This window comes from Netta rufina, assembly GCF_964035555.1.
Source record: "Netta rufina genome assembly, chromosome: 6".
NCBI lineage: Eukaryota > Metazoa > Chordata > Aves > Anseriformes > Anatidae > Netta > Netta rufina.
In genome coordinates this window covers 24,413,837-24,428,394 of record NC_140129.1, presented here as the reverse complement: position 1 = coordinate 24,428,394, position 14,558 = coordinate 24,413,837, and the positions used below count along the sequence as shown (strand labels likewise).

General features: G+C 50.1%; 1 protein-coding gene across 1 annotated transcript in view; it reads right to left on the bottom strand.

Moving 5' to 3' along the window:
• ITGB5 (integrin subunit beta 5) overlaps nucleotides 1-7,082 on the bottom strand; it is a gene marked incomplete at its 5' end in the record, with an annotated part of 46,255 nt that extends 39,173 nt beyond the window's left edge. Inside the window, 2 exons of the mRNA XM_084288996.1 lie at nucleotides 3,754-3,839; nucleotides 6,968-7,082. Coding sequence (XP_084145122.1) covers nucleotides 3,754-3,839; nucleotides 6,968-7,082 — 201 coding nt within the window. The remainder of the gene's footprint in view (nucleotides 1-3,753; nucleotides 3,840-6,967) is intronic.
• Nucleotides 7,083-14,558: the final 7,476 nt, after the last annotated feature.

Here is a 14,558-nt window from a genome sequence, read left to right as displayed (position 1 = left end):
TTCCTCACTACGAGGTCCAAACGCTATTGGAAAAATGAGAGGTTTGCATTCCTGCGTTGAGCAGCGGTGTCCAGCCAAGGCGACGGCACGCTGGATGGATGTGAACATGAATTTCTTGGATCGCCTCGTGTAAACAGCTGGACTTCCAGAGAAGAGGACTGGGACTACGTAAATCATCTCCAGCATGACAAAACAGAAACCAGGGTCCCTCCCAACCGAGAACAACGCCTGGCGTTTCAGAGCAGCAGGTTTAGGGCAGCCTCGAGGAACAGTTTGTCTCGGACACGATTTGACCTTAAGTCAGTGAAAAGCCAGGCTTTATCAAGCACTTCCAATCATCCCTGTGGGGATGCAGAATACCATCTAATGGTAACTGCGAAAGCTCTCACTTCAGCAGCACCTCTGCACCTCCTCAGTTCCCAGTCCCCACCACTCCTGACTTAGCAGGTTTCTGTTTAAATTTCTTCTAAAATGGGCCCAGGGGAATTGCTACAGGATGGCAACTGCGGAGCTGCAGCTCTAAGCAAATCCAAGCCCTCACCTGTTCGGTGAAATGCTGCGTTACTAAGGGTAGGGGAAAAGAAAGCCCACCCAGAGGTGGGGACACAATGGGGGAGGCAAGAGGGGTCCCATGTTGGGGTGAGGAAGGCAGCGAGCAGGACCATGGTGTTGCATTACAAAACCAGGCAAAGCCTAAGCTGCCCCTTGCAGCTTTGGCCACCCTGTCCCATCAAACCAAACCACAACGTTGTCTCCAACAAGGAAAATCCCAGAGACTAAATGAAAGGGGAAAAGGACAGGAAGCTCTGCGGGGTATTTCACAGGTCCAAATACTCCACAAGCAACCAAAGCAAAAAAAGTCCTCGTTACCTCATGCTGCACAACAGCATCCCCTCGGGGATTGTGCCCCGTGGCTCTCAGGATCAACTGGCACTGCTCGCGGGCACGGTGCACCAACAAACAGGCAAAAGGCAATGCACGCGAGCAGACGGGGGAGTTCAGGGAGACGAGGCCAATAATGTGACAATTACACGCTCTTCAGTTTGAGAGTTTTAAGACAAATTGCTTGGCTCACGCGCAAACAGCGTTGACCGTATCCAACTCCTAACTTTACATGTTCTAGGCTATTGCCTACAATTTTTGTTTTAATCAGTTCAATTCTGCATTAAGTCAGCCTGAATGATGCCTTCTTTCTTCATTAAAATAACCTTACATGTCCCCTGTAGGAAATCCCTTGATTTTCCTTCCTCATCCTCCAGGCACAAATGTGTTCAGAGAGCATGGGATACGTGCAACCCGCTGGAAAACAGGGTGCCACAGGGGAAATTTCAGTTGAATTCATCATAAAGCAAATTTCATTTTAATTTAAAATAATTAATGTGCATCTCTGTTTTGCATGCACACACATACTGTCATGCCTTCTCTTTAGAGCGTAATTTAAACGCATCGCCCCGTTTAAGCCCTGCCTTTCAAGGTATTAGTCCGAGAGCCAACAGTCAGCTTTTGCTTCCAAATTTCCAGCAGCCCAAAGCCTTGTGGTTAGCTCACCAGCCCCTGGGAACTCCGGGCTGCACGGACACCAGCAGCTGCTCTCATCAGCTCATCCATCATCATCCTCCCGGATGGCAGCAGGGATGAGCAGAGGCCGATAGAAGCGGCAATGTGCCCCACACTTGTGGGGCAGGAGGTGGTGAGCTGGGAGTGGGAAACAGCACAGCCCTCCTCTCCCACAGCCAGGGCATCCTCTGAAGCATCAGCACAGGGATGACTTTGAGATGTCCTGTGGGCTTCACCATGCTGGTGTCACTGAGAAAGGTGTGCATGCACATGTGGGTGTGCAGATACCAAAAAAAAACCATAATTCTTGCCTGTAAAGATGACAACAGTTGGCCCAATTTAGTCCCAAATGCGCTAAGCAAATGCAAGGCGAGCAGTAAATACATGCTAATGGGCTGATTGTGTTTCTACCACAACATAATTAGCGCCTGTGGAAACCGCTCTGCTATCTGAGCCTTGATATTTGAACGTCAGCAGAGCTACAGAATTTGAGCAGCATATAATGCTCCCGGGCACACGCTGCTGTGAATGGCAGCTAATGGAAGCAGGAAAGCAAAACAGACCGAAAGCCAGCAATTTTATAGGCATGACTGACGAGGCTGCAGCAGAGGGAAGGGGAAATAAGGTGGTGACATGACATGCAAAGAGAGCCAATCGTGAAGAGTTTATAACATTATAAACTTCTGAAGTTGAAAACCCCTAGATATCTTTCACAATCCCATTACCTCATCTGATGATTTCATAGTTAGAAACAATTCAGTTTCAAACATGAAATTTAAAAAAATATACAGAGAGTTAGGATAAGAGCTTCCTAAGTCTTAGCATGTAGCGTATAGCAGGGACAGCAGCTTTTTAACACATCACTCTTGGCAAGAAATACATCGAAGTGTATTTTTAAATAGCTGCGCCAGGCTAAAGGTCAGGACGTATTCCAGGACTTCCTTATAAACACACCTTTTCCTTCACTTGGCCCCTCTGCTCCATTCAGGATTATTTTTTTTTTAGTAACTCTTCTGTTTGCAAGATAAGAGTCAAGCAGCCAGTGCCAAGGGCTGACATACAATTAGTGGTCACAGCGACCACCAGACAAACATTTCCTCTGGCAGCGTTTGCCAAAATTGTCTTTTGATGCCAAGAATTAAAAAAAAAAAAAAAAAAAAAAAAGGCAAGCTATTGGGTACCCGTAGCTGACCAGCAAGCGCTCCTGGATCCAATATCACGCCGCAGATGAGCTGGCTGGAAGAGGAGCTCTTACAGCTGTTTACAAGATGTCTCAAAAGCAGGATCTATTGCTTTACCCTTTCCCTTCTACACATCAGTCAACCTGCTGGGGGGAAAAAATAAAACAGGAGAACTACTCCGCTGTCAGGTAACATGGTGTTAGCTGCGTTAAGAGGTTTTCCTTGGAGAGCTGCAGCCGTGCAGTGGTCAGGCAGCTGGACGCGAGGATCTTTGCAGGTCCCTTCCAACTGAACCATTCTCTTCCATTTTACTCTATTATTTTCTGTTCTATTCTATTCCTTACTTCTCTTGTCAACACCGAGGGCAGATACAGGCGCTAAGCAGGCAAACACCATCTACACATCATGTATCATCAGGTCTTTCAAACACCTTAATCTCTAAAAATTGTAAGTCTGCTTGATAAGACGCACATTCGATAAGAGGTATATATGAGAACCCATAAGCTATACTTAGGGAGCAGGGAAAGGTATTTGCAACTTCTTGCAAACCAAGGAGGACCAGGGTAAAAACCGGAGAGAAGCTTCAGCACCAACATAGGATGCATTTTGGCCACGAAGCATGCAGTTAAGCTGTGCAGCTCATCACCTTGATGACAGTGCACATGCCAGAAGTGCTGGTTGCCTCCCAAAAGGACACAGTCGAGGGGGAATGATCTTTGTTGCAGCACGGGGCACGTACCAGGATTCATGGGGCTCCCAGGGAGAAAACAGGAAGGGAACTGAAGGAACAGGAGACCTGAAGCACCAGCGCTGCTCCCTGAGCAGGGTGGAGGACATTTCCTACGAGTTGCATGCGCCCGAGCCACACTCTGCCTGGGAGTCCCCGCTGCCCTCACCAGCCCCCTCTGGCACCAGGATAGGCAAAGGGGGGGCTGCAGCCTCCTCTCTGTGTTACAAAAAGCACCTGAGAACCAACTGCAGCATTTAAAGCAAAAACCAGAGTCTGCCCACGTACCTCTTTGGAGCACCAGGCGCACTTTGGGTGGATGAGGAGACACTCTTCGCAGGATGAGGCGCTCCCACTCGTGCACATGTTGAGACCTTCAGCAAGAGAGAAGGACAGAAAGTGGGCTGGGCTGAGCGGTTACAGCCTGAAAATAGGGATCAGGGGGGTCCTGATGTGGTTTTAACGCTAAACACGCTGCAAGTTCAGTGTCATGAGCAGGGAATCTCCCAGGAGCTGAAAAGGCTGGAGGAGGAACAAACCTCTCCACCTCTCCTGCGAGGAAGTCCTGACTTCTCCTTTCACAAAAAAAATCAGAAGGGCAGAAATGGGCACCGGGGGCTTAGAACACCTACAATATGATTCTAGGAACCACTCTTTTCCAGTGGTTTCCGGTTAATGAAAGAAGGAACCTGTCCATCTTTCTAATGAAACCCTCCAATCGCTGCTGACAATGCAATAGCTGTTCCACTGCCCTGAAGGAGGCTGTCCCCCGATCCCCCAGATGCTGACTTTAAAAGCCACACAAGGCACATCTTCTGGATGTTTCCAACTGAATATACAGGACCTTCCTCCCCAAAACTTTCACCATAAAGCAGTCTTACAAGATATTCCCCCTCCACACAGATGACGTCCATAGCTGACTCCCACTGCAGTAAATTGCTTTAATTTACGACAGGAGTCACTTCCACAGGACATCCAGGTTACGCCAGCCTGCCTCTTCACCTTGGGGTGCATCCAAGGCTGGCCCAATGCCGTCCCAGAGACGCTGCCTGCTCCGGGGCTGCCTGCTTCCAGGCAAAACCCAGGCTCTGAGCTTCGAGAGGATTTTAAAATAAAGTGGAATCGCACAGATTAAACCAAATGTCATTGGTATGGGCTCTGAATGCGGCGGCTTGTTTAACCGAGCCTGTGGCTATGAATGTGCCCTTCAGTGGCACCGATGCCCCAGCTCTCCCCGGGGTGCAGCTATTAACGTCCACGGTCAATAAGTAATTAAACAAATTTTCAGCCGAGGACTCAGCACAGAGGTTGCAGCCTCCAAGCGGAATGCTTTGGGCGTGAACTCCAAGCCTGCTTTACTTTTCCCTCCCAGATGTCAATAAGGGCTTTGTCCAGCCTCTGGTTTTGGAGGGCTTGTAGCCACGGCTCGCCCTGCCCGGCGCTGCTGCTGGATGTCACCTGCAGACCTTGGGGACACGCTGACAGCTGCAGAAAAACCTCACTGAGCTTGGGCCTGTGGCAAGGACCTTCAGCAGCAGGAGCCCTGGACAGGAGCTTGCTGCTGTATTCTTTAAGAATAATTTACTGCAAACCTAAAGCTGCCTGAGGAGTGGTGCACCGAGCCGGACAGCTGCACAAAATCACACCATGCCCGAGGCTAAGCACAGAGGGAGGACAAGTGGTCCTGTCACTGCTCCTAAGCCACCCCAGCAGTGTGACCGTGCCCCAGCCCTGCGCTGACGCTTTCCGTGCCCTCCAAGGTGGTTAACCCTCACCCCGGGCTGCATCTATGGCTTTCATTCAGGCAGGCTGCTGGCTTCCCCCACGCCGAACAAGAGGCTCATTAATGCCCTCTCACTGAGTGTTAGCACATGCCCGTTCCTTGTTCACATCCACAAGTCAGCCTTCAGCTCCTGGGCACTGCAAGAGCTCAAAATACAGAAAAATAATAGAAAGTACAATGTGACTGGCTTTATAAAGCACATAGCTGCAGTCATGCCCACACTATCCAGCCCTGGCTAGCCAGCAGGCTTCTCTCACCCGTCTGTCTGGAAACAGGACAGTGTTTGCCTCCGTTCCCAACTAGTGAATTTCTGGATGTTTATTTAGTGGTGGTAATATCTGAATGGAAACCAAGGTCTCCTCCCTTACAGCCGGTGCCATGGGCAAAGCCTGGCGGCGGCCACACTCCTGGGGGCCATTGCTCCCAGGGGCAGCTTTTGGAGATGCAAAGTATGCTTTTCTTTCCACTTCAGAGCAAAACCAAAACACTTCCAACATTGTTGTGAAAATGGAGCTTTGAAAAGCTGAATTTGGAGTGAAAGCTGAGCTTTTTGAGTTAAAACACACAGGATTTTCCCAATGACAGTCTTAGCTGCACTCAGTTCCGTGCAGTTTTTTTGTACTGGATCAAAATGAACTGGGCAAAGGAGGGATTTGAAGATGCCTGTGCTAGTCCAGATCCAGGGGTGAGATGCCACGTAAGGTTGAAAGAAACTGAGTCCTTCCCATGCATCTAACAGGACCACTCCTCTCAACTAAACTTCCCACAATGGGAAAAATTCCATCCAGGATTTACTGGGATTACTCTGGAGGTTGATAATCCACCCCGTTGGACTGCCGAGCTCCCCACCCCACGTACACACTCATGCTGATGCTGCCGGCTCCCAAACCCAATTTCATTTTGCAGAGCAGCGTCCAGCAGGCACGAAGGCATCTCCAATCTACATCCTGCCCTCAGGCTGAGCCCCTGGAGAGCTCGAACACTCAGAACTCAGAGGACAACTGCACCCAGCAGACAGCCAGGAGTTGACTATGTAAAACTAACGATGCAAGGCAAGACAGGAGCCTCTCATGAGAGGTGTGCAACAGATTTATTCCCGAAGATGCTCCGGGCAATCAGAGCTCATTTTAAACCTGTTCTGCAAGAAATCCTAGTTTGGGCAGCTCCCCAAAGTGAGAGGTGAATGTAGTGGGTTGGTGAGGGAGGAAAAAAAAAAAAAAAAAGTTATATATTTTATGCTTTATCCAGCTCAGTGTGAAAAGATCATTTTATTTACCCTTGCAGTAAGGGCTCTTCCCTGAAACGGTTTGCTGCACTTTCACCAGCAGCTCCAAGCATCGCAAGCACAAAATAAATTAAAAATAGTAATAATAATAATTTAAAAAGCTAAGAAAATCTCCTCGGCGCTTTATTCGCAACCGCGTGCCGCAGCGCGGTGTCCCGGGCCACCCCGTTAAAGCGCCCAGCACCGAGAGCATCGGCCCCGCAGGGACCCCCGGAGCGGGGTGGTGATGGGGGGGAGGCAGGAGCCGGGATGGGGATGGAAACAGGGCTGCAGCCAGCCGGAAGGGGGGGAAGCAAAGGAAAGGGAAAATAAGTAAAAAAAAAAAAATGGAAAACCTCGACAAAAAACGCGCCGAGGAGGCTGGGGGCAACCCGCCTTCCCCGGGGGCTTTTCTAGGGCCGGGAAAGGAGTGGGGGGAGCGCGGCGAGCCTTACCTCTGCCGGGCTGCAGCAGGGCGGCCAGGACGAGGAGGAGGAGGAGGAGGAGGAAGGAGCGCGGGGGGGGCCGGCGGGCGGCGGCGGGGGCCGGCAGCCCCCCTCGGCGGGGCATGGTGCGGCCGGCCGGGGCAGCCCGGGCCCTCCTCCCGCCGCCTTTTGTGCGAGGAGGAGGAGGAGGAGGAAGAGGAGGAGGAGGAGGAGGAGGCGGTGCCGGGGGGGCGCCGCGCTCCGCTCGGCGGCCGCAGCCCGGGGGCTCCCCGCGGCGGCGGGTGGCGGAACCCCGCGGCTCCGGTGCGAGCCCCCGGGGGCTCGAGGAGCTCCTCGTGGGGCTGCACGCCCACGGGCACACGCGCAGACACGGGTGGGAGCCGCAGGCTCGCCCCGCACCGACTTCCCCGCGACTCACAGGTTTTGGTGCCGCGGGGATCTGCGCCCTGCCAGCAGGTCCCAGGCGGCCGGGAGGGGACCTGTCCTACCTGGTCCCCAGCACCGCGGGACATCTGCAGCGCAGGTCTAAAGGGAACGGCGGATTTATGACCCCATTATCCCGACAAGCTCTCTCTTTTTTTTTTTTTTTTTTTCCCTTCTGCTTTAAAAAGAAATCATAAATCAGGTCCGTGGCCGATGGCTGGTTTAAAAGGCAATTTATGGCACGCGTTACCTGCCGGCGGCCTGCAGACCTTTGTGCCAATCTGACATAAACCCTACAAGGTAGCGCCTTGGGTTTGCTCGAAACGCCCGCCCTCCATCCCCGCCCCGCGCGTCGCTGCTCTCCGGCAGGGTTTGTTAACTCTAACGCCACTTGGGAAAATTTCTCCTTCTTTCCACTGATTTCCAGCGCTGCTTTCGGACACGCCGCTGGCTTCTCCAGAGTCTCCAGACCCTTGGGCCACACTTTCAATGTTTCAAGCGTGCTGGGGCTGCTAAGCAACATTAACGCCTGATGTGGCTGCAGGTGCATCCTGGAGTTCCTGCCTGCACACAGACCGGGGTTTTCAGGCCATGCCGCAGCACCAGGAGCTGCCCTGTGTCTCCTGCTGCTGCCTCGAACACCCCCTGGTGCACCCTGTGCCCCCCCCAGTAATGGTACTTACCCCACACTGACCTGGAAAGGTGAGGGCACTGCGGTGTGCTCACAGGAATTCTGTGATGAGACGGAAAGTGAAAGGCAGCTCCCGTGTTTGCAGGAGTGAAAATAGCCAGCCTGAGGCACAATGCCCATGTGTGGACCTAGTACTCTGACCGTGCCTGAGTACCCTGAGACACAACCTGGTGAGGAGCCCCCAGCCTGGCATATGTGAAAACCAGCCCGGATGTTCCCTTTCCTGGACTTTCCTCTATTCCTGGACAGAAGCCACCTCTTGGGCTTTCCATAAGCATTATGCACACATTTTGCACAGCACAGCAATTTGGGGTTGGGAACCTAAAGAGGGGCTGCAAAAAGTCAGCCTTGTTCTCCCAAAGCATCCTTCATTGCTTCCCATGTCTTTTCACTCTTGACATCACACCTCCTGCCTACAAAACGCTATTATTGAGGATGACTTAATCCATGGGACTGAGACCTCTCAGTTTCTCTCAAGAATTTAGGAGCCACGTGAACTTGTGTTTTTTGGCTATAACTGCATGATTCTGTTGGAAAGGAGATGTGAAAACCCTGGGCTGAAAAGCCCTGATCTTTGTGCTTGCTCCCTTATCAGTTGCATTTTGAAGCCATGGTGCAAGTAGGACATAACCCCGGTGTTTCTGACCTAGGCATGCATTTGCAAGTGATGCAATTTAAAATTTGTTCTTTGATTCTTCAGTTATCAGTCAAAACAAACAAAATGCTTTATCAGAGATACTTTTGAGTGTATCAAAGACATGTTTTCATTGTCATATCTCCCTTGTGGCAGAAGGTGTGGATAAAAGCATCTGAGTCACAGCTAGATAATCTGCCGTGTTGCTGAAGCCATTCTAGGTTCCCAGGGCTGACTCCCCTTCCTGCATCAGTCCGGCCAAACGGTGGTCCCACAGCCTCAGCCTGCTTCAGGGGTGACACTGCCCCTCTGCCCACACGTCTCACAAAGCGTGGGCTTGAGCCTGGGCTCATAGTTCGAGGCTCTCTGACGTAGTTTGAGGGTTGTTGCTTGCTAGCAGCCCCAGTGCCAAATGTCCTGAGACATTTCCCAACTGGATACAACTCCTTATAACTGGATATAATGCCTTATAACTCCAACATTTTTGGATGTAACTCATTAAACCACCATACCTGCAGTAAGTTCAGAAGTCATAGGACCTTGAGCACAGCTGTCTGCTGTGCCAGAAAGACCAGTTAAGACAGCAAACATTTCCATTTCCAGGAGTCACGGGGCAGCTGGTAGCTGCTGGAAGAAGGATTGAGCCTGGCCTGGCACACAGACAGCAGGTCCTGAGCATCCCACAACCCTTGGTCCAAGCAGCTTCCCATAGATGGGCAAAACTGGAAACTAGGTGATGACCAAGCTGGGCTGATGCCTGGTTAAAAAATAAATAAATAAAAGCATTGTTTTGCTTTTCAGAGTCTGGGGAGGAGCTAGGGCCAAGCTGGGTGGTAGGATTAGCTGTGAAATAAAAGGCGAACTCGTTTGAGCCTTGGGGATTGAGAAAACACTTCCTCTCCTTTTCCTTACATGCCAGGGCTGTCCTGTGGGCTCCGTGGAGCTTAGCTGATGGCCTTTTCACAGCACTGGAAACAGCTCATCTCCTGCTTTTTGCATGGAAGCTACAAAACATAATAATAATAATTCCAACTCCTACAAAACCCATGTCAGATGGCAGTAACAGGCAACATTCCAAAACACAGCAACCATGAGTTTCATTATTAAACAGTATATTCTCCTCCGGGTGATGATGCAGCTCACGTTGCTGCTTCCTATTTAAAAAAAAATAGCTATTTTTACCGTCTGAGGACCAGTCTCTGTTCTCAGCCTCACAAAAGCAACACCAGCACTCTCTGCTGCCGGGAAGAAACATTGCTGCTGTGCTGGGAGGCAAAGGAGGGATACCTGAAAACCTCTTGCCAAGTTTTGTCCTTCTCCTGCGTGAAAAAGGATAAAAGGATAAAAAGGAAATGAAAAGGATAAATTTAATAAAATAAAATAAATAAATAAAATAAAATAAAATAAAATAAAATAAAATAAAATAAAATAAAATAAAATAAAATAGGTTCAGAATAAATCTCTGTGCCTTCAGTCAGCAACCCAAGGGGCTGTGTGTGCTGTGTGAAGCTAAGAAGCCTGAAAAGGGACGGGCGTAAGGGTGCACGAGGCTGTGACACAGGAGAGGGTTAAAAGTCAGCAGCATACTGGAAATCTGCCTGTGGTCCCTGTTAATGCTTAGCCCTGACTAAAATCTGCTCATTCAAAGGTTTTGCATTTCTTGCGGTCCTTCCTGCAGCTGCGAAGAGCCAGCACCATCTTGTGGCAGGGACTTTGCCAACTCGCGGAGAGGGGACAAAGTCTGATAGCCTGAAGGCTCGCCCATCCCTACCGCCCTGTCTGCTATGTTAAAAGCAAATATTCTCTCTTGCTGTGCATCTCATCCCACGCAAACTGGAGCTGATTAATGCTACGGGAGAGCCACAAAAGCGAGGGGCATCTACTGCATACATTTAGCAGAGGGCTTCTCATAAAGTGCTATTGGAAAGAAAACCCCAAAGAGATTTCCTGTATATGTGTGTATGCGAGGCAATCATCATTAAGTATGATTTCCTATGTCAGCAGGTAGAGCCCGTTAGCCTTGGCTCTGCTGAAATCTCTGGCAAAATTCCCACCGAGGTCAGTAAAAGCCCAGGTCCCAAGCAACCAGGCGAGTGGAGCGCTCGGGGGGCACAAACAGCCAAGGAAATTCACCCTGGGGCTGTGCCCGCTGGAAGCCTGCTTTTTGCTTATTTTTCTGGCAAGCTGTTGCCACCCAGCATTAGCTTGCTCCAGAATGTGATGGAAATTGTACAAGGAAAGACCTTGCCATGAGAAGAAGAAGAACACAGTTATGTTTGTGAAGCACGAGCCCTGCTTCATTTACAGGAACAACGTGTAGGGCCAGATCCACGGTTCCTCTTCAGGGACCCCAGTTCCTATTAATTTCAGTGCAAGTTAGGCACTGAAATACCCACCTGGATGTGACCCCTGATTCCCCCAATTTAAACATTCCTCTACTCAAGAGTGAATTAAGCCCCTTAGCACTACAACAGTGCCTTCAGTTTGTTAGATGCCCCAGACATGGAGTATATATATTTTTAAATATGAAAAATCAAATTCTTTAAAAAGAAAATGTGATTCTAAGACACCAGGGTTTCCTGCTGTGGCCTCTGTCATGGGCAGCTCTCTGTTTTGTCTAACTGGCCCTATAAAAGGATCTCTGCAGATAAAAGATTTCGGAGAAAGTCTTTTTTTCCAAAGTCTCCCCTCCCAGATGCAGCAGACTTTCCTCTCCCAGCTGCACCTGGTTGTCCGTGACTAAACCAGAGGTGGAAATCCTCTAATGTTTAACCAGGTCGTTTCAGAGGGCACAGGGCAGGTGGCAGCGACACCCAACGAGGGCCTTGGGGGCAAGGGGGGCACCTCAGGGAGGCAGAGAGCTTTTCTCCCCCTCCCCACCCCACAAGCATTGTTCCAGGCAGACTTGAAGGTCACTTTTAGGAAGCTGACAGTGGACAGCAGGCGACAAAGCAGTGGCCCAGCTGAGGAACCTTTTGGGACAGATGTCCCTCAGGGTGCTACCAGGGACAGCAGCCTTTCAGCCCAGACAGAAAGGTGATGCCAGGGGGTCGGTGCCCAGGGCCTGGGGACAGCGGGGAGCAGGAGAGGCACAGCCCCTTGGCCAACCTCTTGGGCTGCAGCAGGAGGTGCCGGCCTGGTGCTGCTGCTGGCCTTGGCTTGCTTTCGGAGGAGAAGCAAGGACCAGCTCTGTGTCCCCAAGGCAGGAGCCAGCAGGTGGCCAGCTGGAGCCTACGTGTGAAAGGCAGCACCTCTGGGGCTGGTGAGCAGGAAGTGTTCTGCATTTGCCTAGTTATCTGCTGGAAAAAAACACCCCTGTTTTCTGTTACGGGGCAGTTTTTACATAAACAATAAACCACCAGCCATACAGCACGTCACCCGGCCTCTCTGCGGTTTACCAACACCCCCAATAATTAGTGTCATTAGGGCACACGGGGCACGCTGCTCACATCCATCAACCCCAGCCAACCTCTTCAGCTGGTGCTGCTGGTGGAAAAGGCAGGGCAGGGGGGGGCTGACAGTGAGAAACACGGCTCTGTCCCAGGCTGTCCTCCCAGCACAGTGCAGTGGTCCCCGTGCTGCTGCTGCACCGCTCCTTTGGGTCCTTCTGTCAGAGCCATCGGGTCCAGGCCATTTATTAACCACCCCTGTATCTATTTGACCTGATCCCTCCTGTTACCCATTTACTTCAGGTACTTTCTTTTGCTCCTACCATCTCTTTACTCCATTACTTATTTAATTTAGGCTGATCTGGCTCCTCCGGCTGATCCCGCTGCACAGACTGGGAAGGGTGCAGGAAGCCCCCCAACAGCTTCAGCAGCAAAAACATTCCCAAAGACATCCCGAAGCTCCTCTGCTATAGCTTCCTCATTCCCACCTGCCCCTTTTACAGCCTCGTCAGCAGTCCCACTGATTTCCTACCTGGTTTTGATGTATTTATAGAGCCTTTTACCGGCAGTCCTTTGTATAGTACTTTGTGGATTCTTTTTTTAGCCTTCTGTCTGGTGTTTGCAAGTGGAGCAGTTTTGCCTAGTAAGAGTTTTCAGGAGGAATTAATTGACTTCTCCCAGGTTTAGAAGGTACGAGCTGAACCTACACATTTTTGCAGAAATTAGCAAAAAAAATAATAATAATCTCCAAACCAAGCCTTAAAAAAAAAACATCAGTCCTGATTGGCCTAAGAACAGGGAAGCCCATAAAGCATAGCAGGTCACAGATAACAGGATATAACGGCTAAAAAGAACAAAGAGATCTGCTGCTCCTACTGTTTGAAGGGGTGCTAGAGCTCCTTCATTAAACAACAAACCATCAAAGTCAGAGGAAGCAGACCAGAAATGAAAAGTCAGGCCCTTGGGTTTGGGGTACCTTCTTACCTTCATTGCTCGCTCTCACTGGCTGATGACTGCAGGCTGGATCTTCATGTGCAGGATCCACCTAAAACCAACCTCATAAATGAAACAGAGTGTTTGGTTTTTTTTTTTTTTTTTTTTTTTTTTCACCAGCAGATAACTAGAAAAACACGAAAATCTTTCTGCTTTCAGGACCGAACAGAACTGCTTTTCATGCTTTCACAAACAAGTTTGGATGCTGAGCAGTCGTGCTGTGGACTGCTTGGGCACTGGGCCTCATGGCTCAGTTTCGAGGCTAGTTTCAGCCTCAAGCAGTCCAGCCCAACTTATCCCACATCACATCATGTTATGCTGTGACTGCTCCTCTAAGGCAGCTGCCCAGATCCAGACTCTTAGCCCACAGCCACCCACAGCGCCATACCCCTCCTTGAGCATCCTGCATCACTTAACATGCCCAAATGTCTCCAAATAAATTAAGAATGGTGCATGACTTAAGCGACCCCAGTATCTCCATACAAGCATGGGCTGTAACCACGCAAACACCTGTGTCCGGCCTCTTTGGCACTATTTAGCACACCCTGTGCAGACATACCAAGAAATTTCCCTTCTGTTATTCTGGGTCTAGGACAAAAGCAGGTGGCAGACTCCAGTGGCACCATTTTCCCTCCTCCCCTGTGGCTCCAGTGCCAGTGGGACACCCTGTGTCTCAGGGGAGCAGGAGGATGGCAGAACCCAGGACCCCAAAAGCTGCTGTGGCAGCCCCCTGGAGGCTTTCCCCTGCCTGCAGCACATCTCTCGTTGCACTCTGCCCTGTTTCCAGTGCCTGGCTGGGTTTGGCTCTCTTCCACAATCACTTTTCCCAGCAGAATTACACGTCAGTGATAGCCACAGAGAAGCGAAACATCTGAGAGTTTGCCCTTCTGGTACAGAATTTCAATCCAGATAAAATAGCTGCAGCTGCCTTTGAAATGCTAAAGAGCAACCCAGGTTTCCAGTAGTATCTGGCGGCCCCTCCCCAACAGGAGCTGAATTGCACCTGGTTGCAGCAGCAGAAAGCACCTTTGCACCAGAGCAATGAAAATTTCCTTCCCATTAAATGACGCAAACATCTGCCTATTTCAAGGCTTTTATTATCAATTACACTGCATTTCTACATGCTACACCCTCAATAAAGTTTTACTGCATTATAGTTTTCTGTGTTGTTTGTTGAGCTTCCAGCCGCATTTCAAGTCTGTATTACTTTGCGAAAAGGTGAAAAAGAACTCTTAAAAGGCTTTTCTTGTACATCTGTAACAGGGTACTGGTACACAGGATCCTTTAAGGGATCCTCAGCACTCAGTGGAGAAAACGGGAAATTTACTTCAATGAAAGACCATGGGCTGTTGCTCTTGATGTAGATAAATCTTTTTATTAGGCTTGACGTAAGTTTCAGTCTGCCTTATAAAGAAGGTGAGGAGAGGGTTTCCAAGCAGAAGTCAGCTGAACAAAGTCAAAGTTTACACT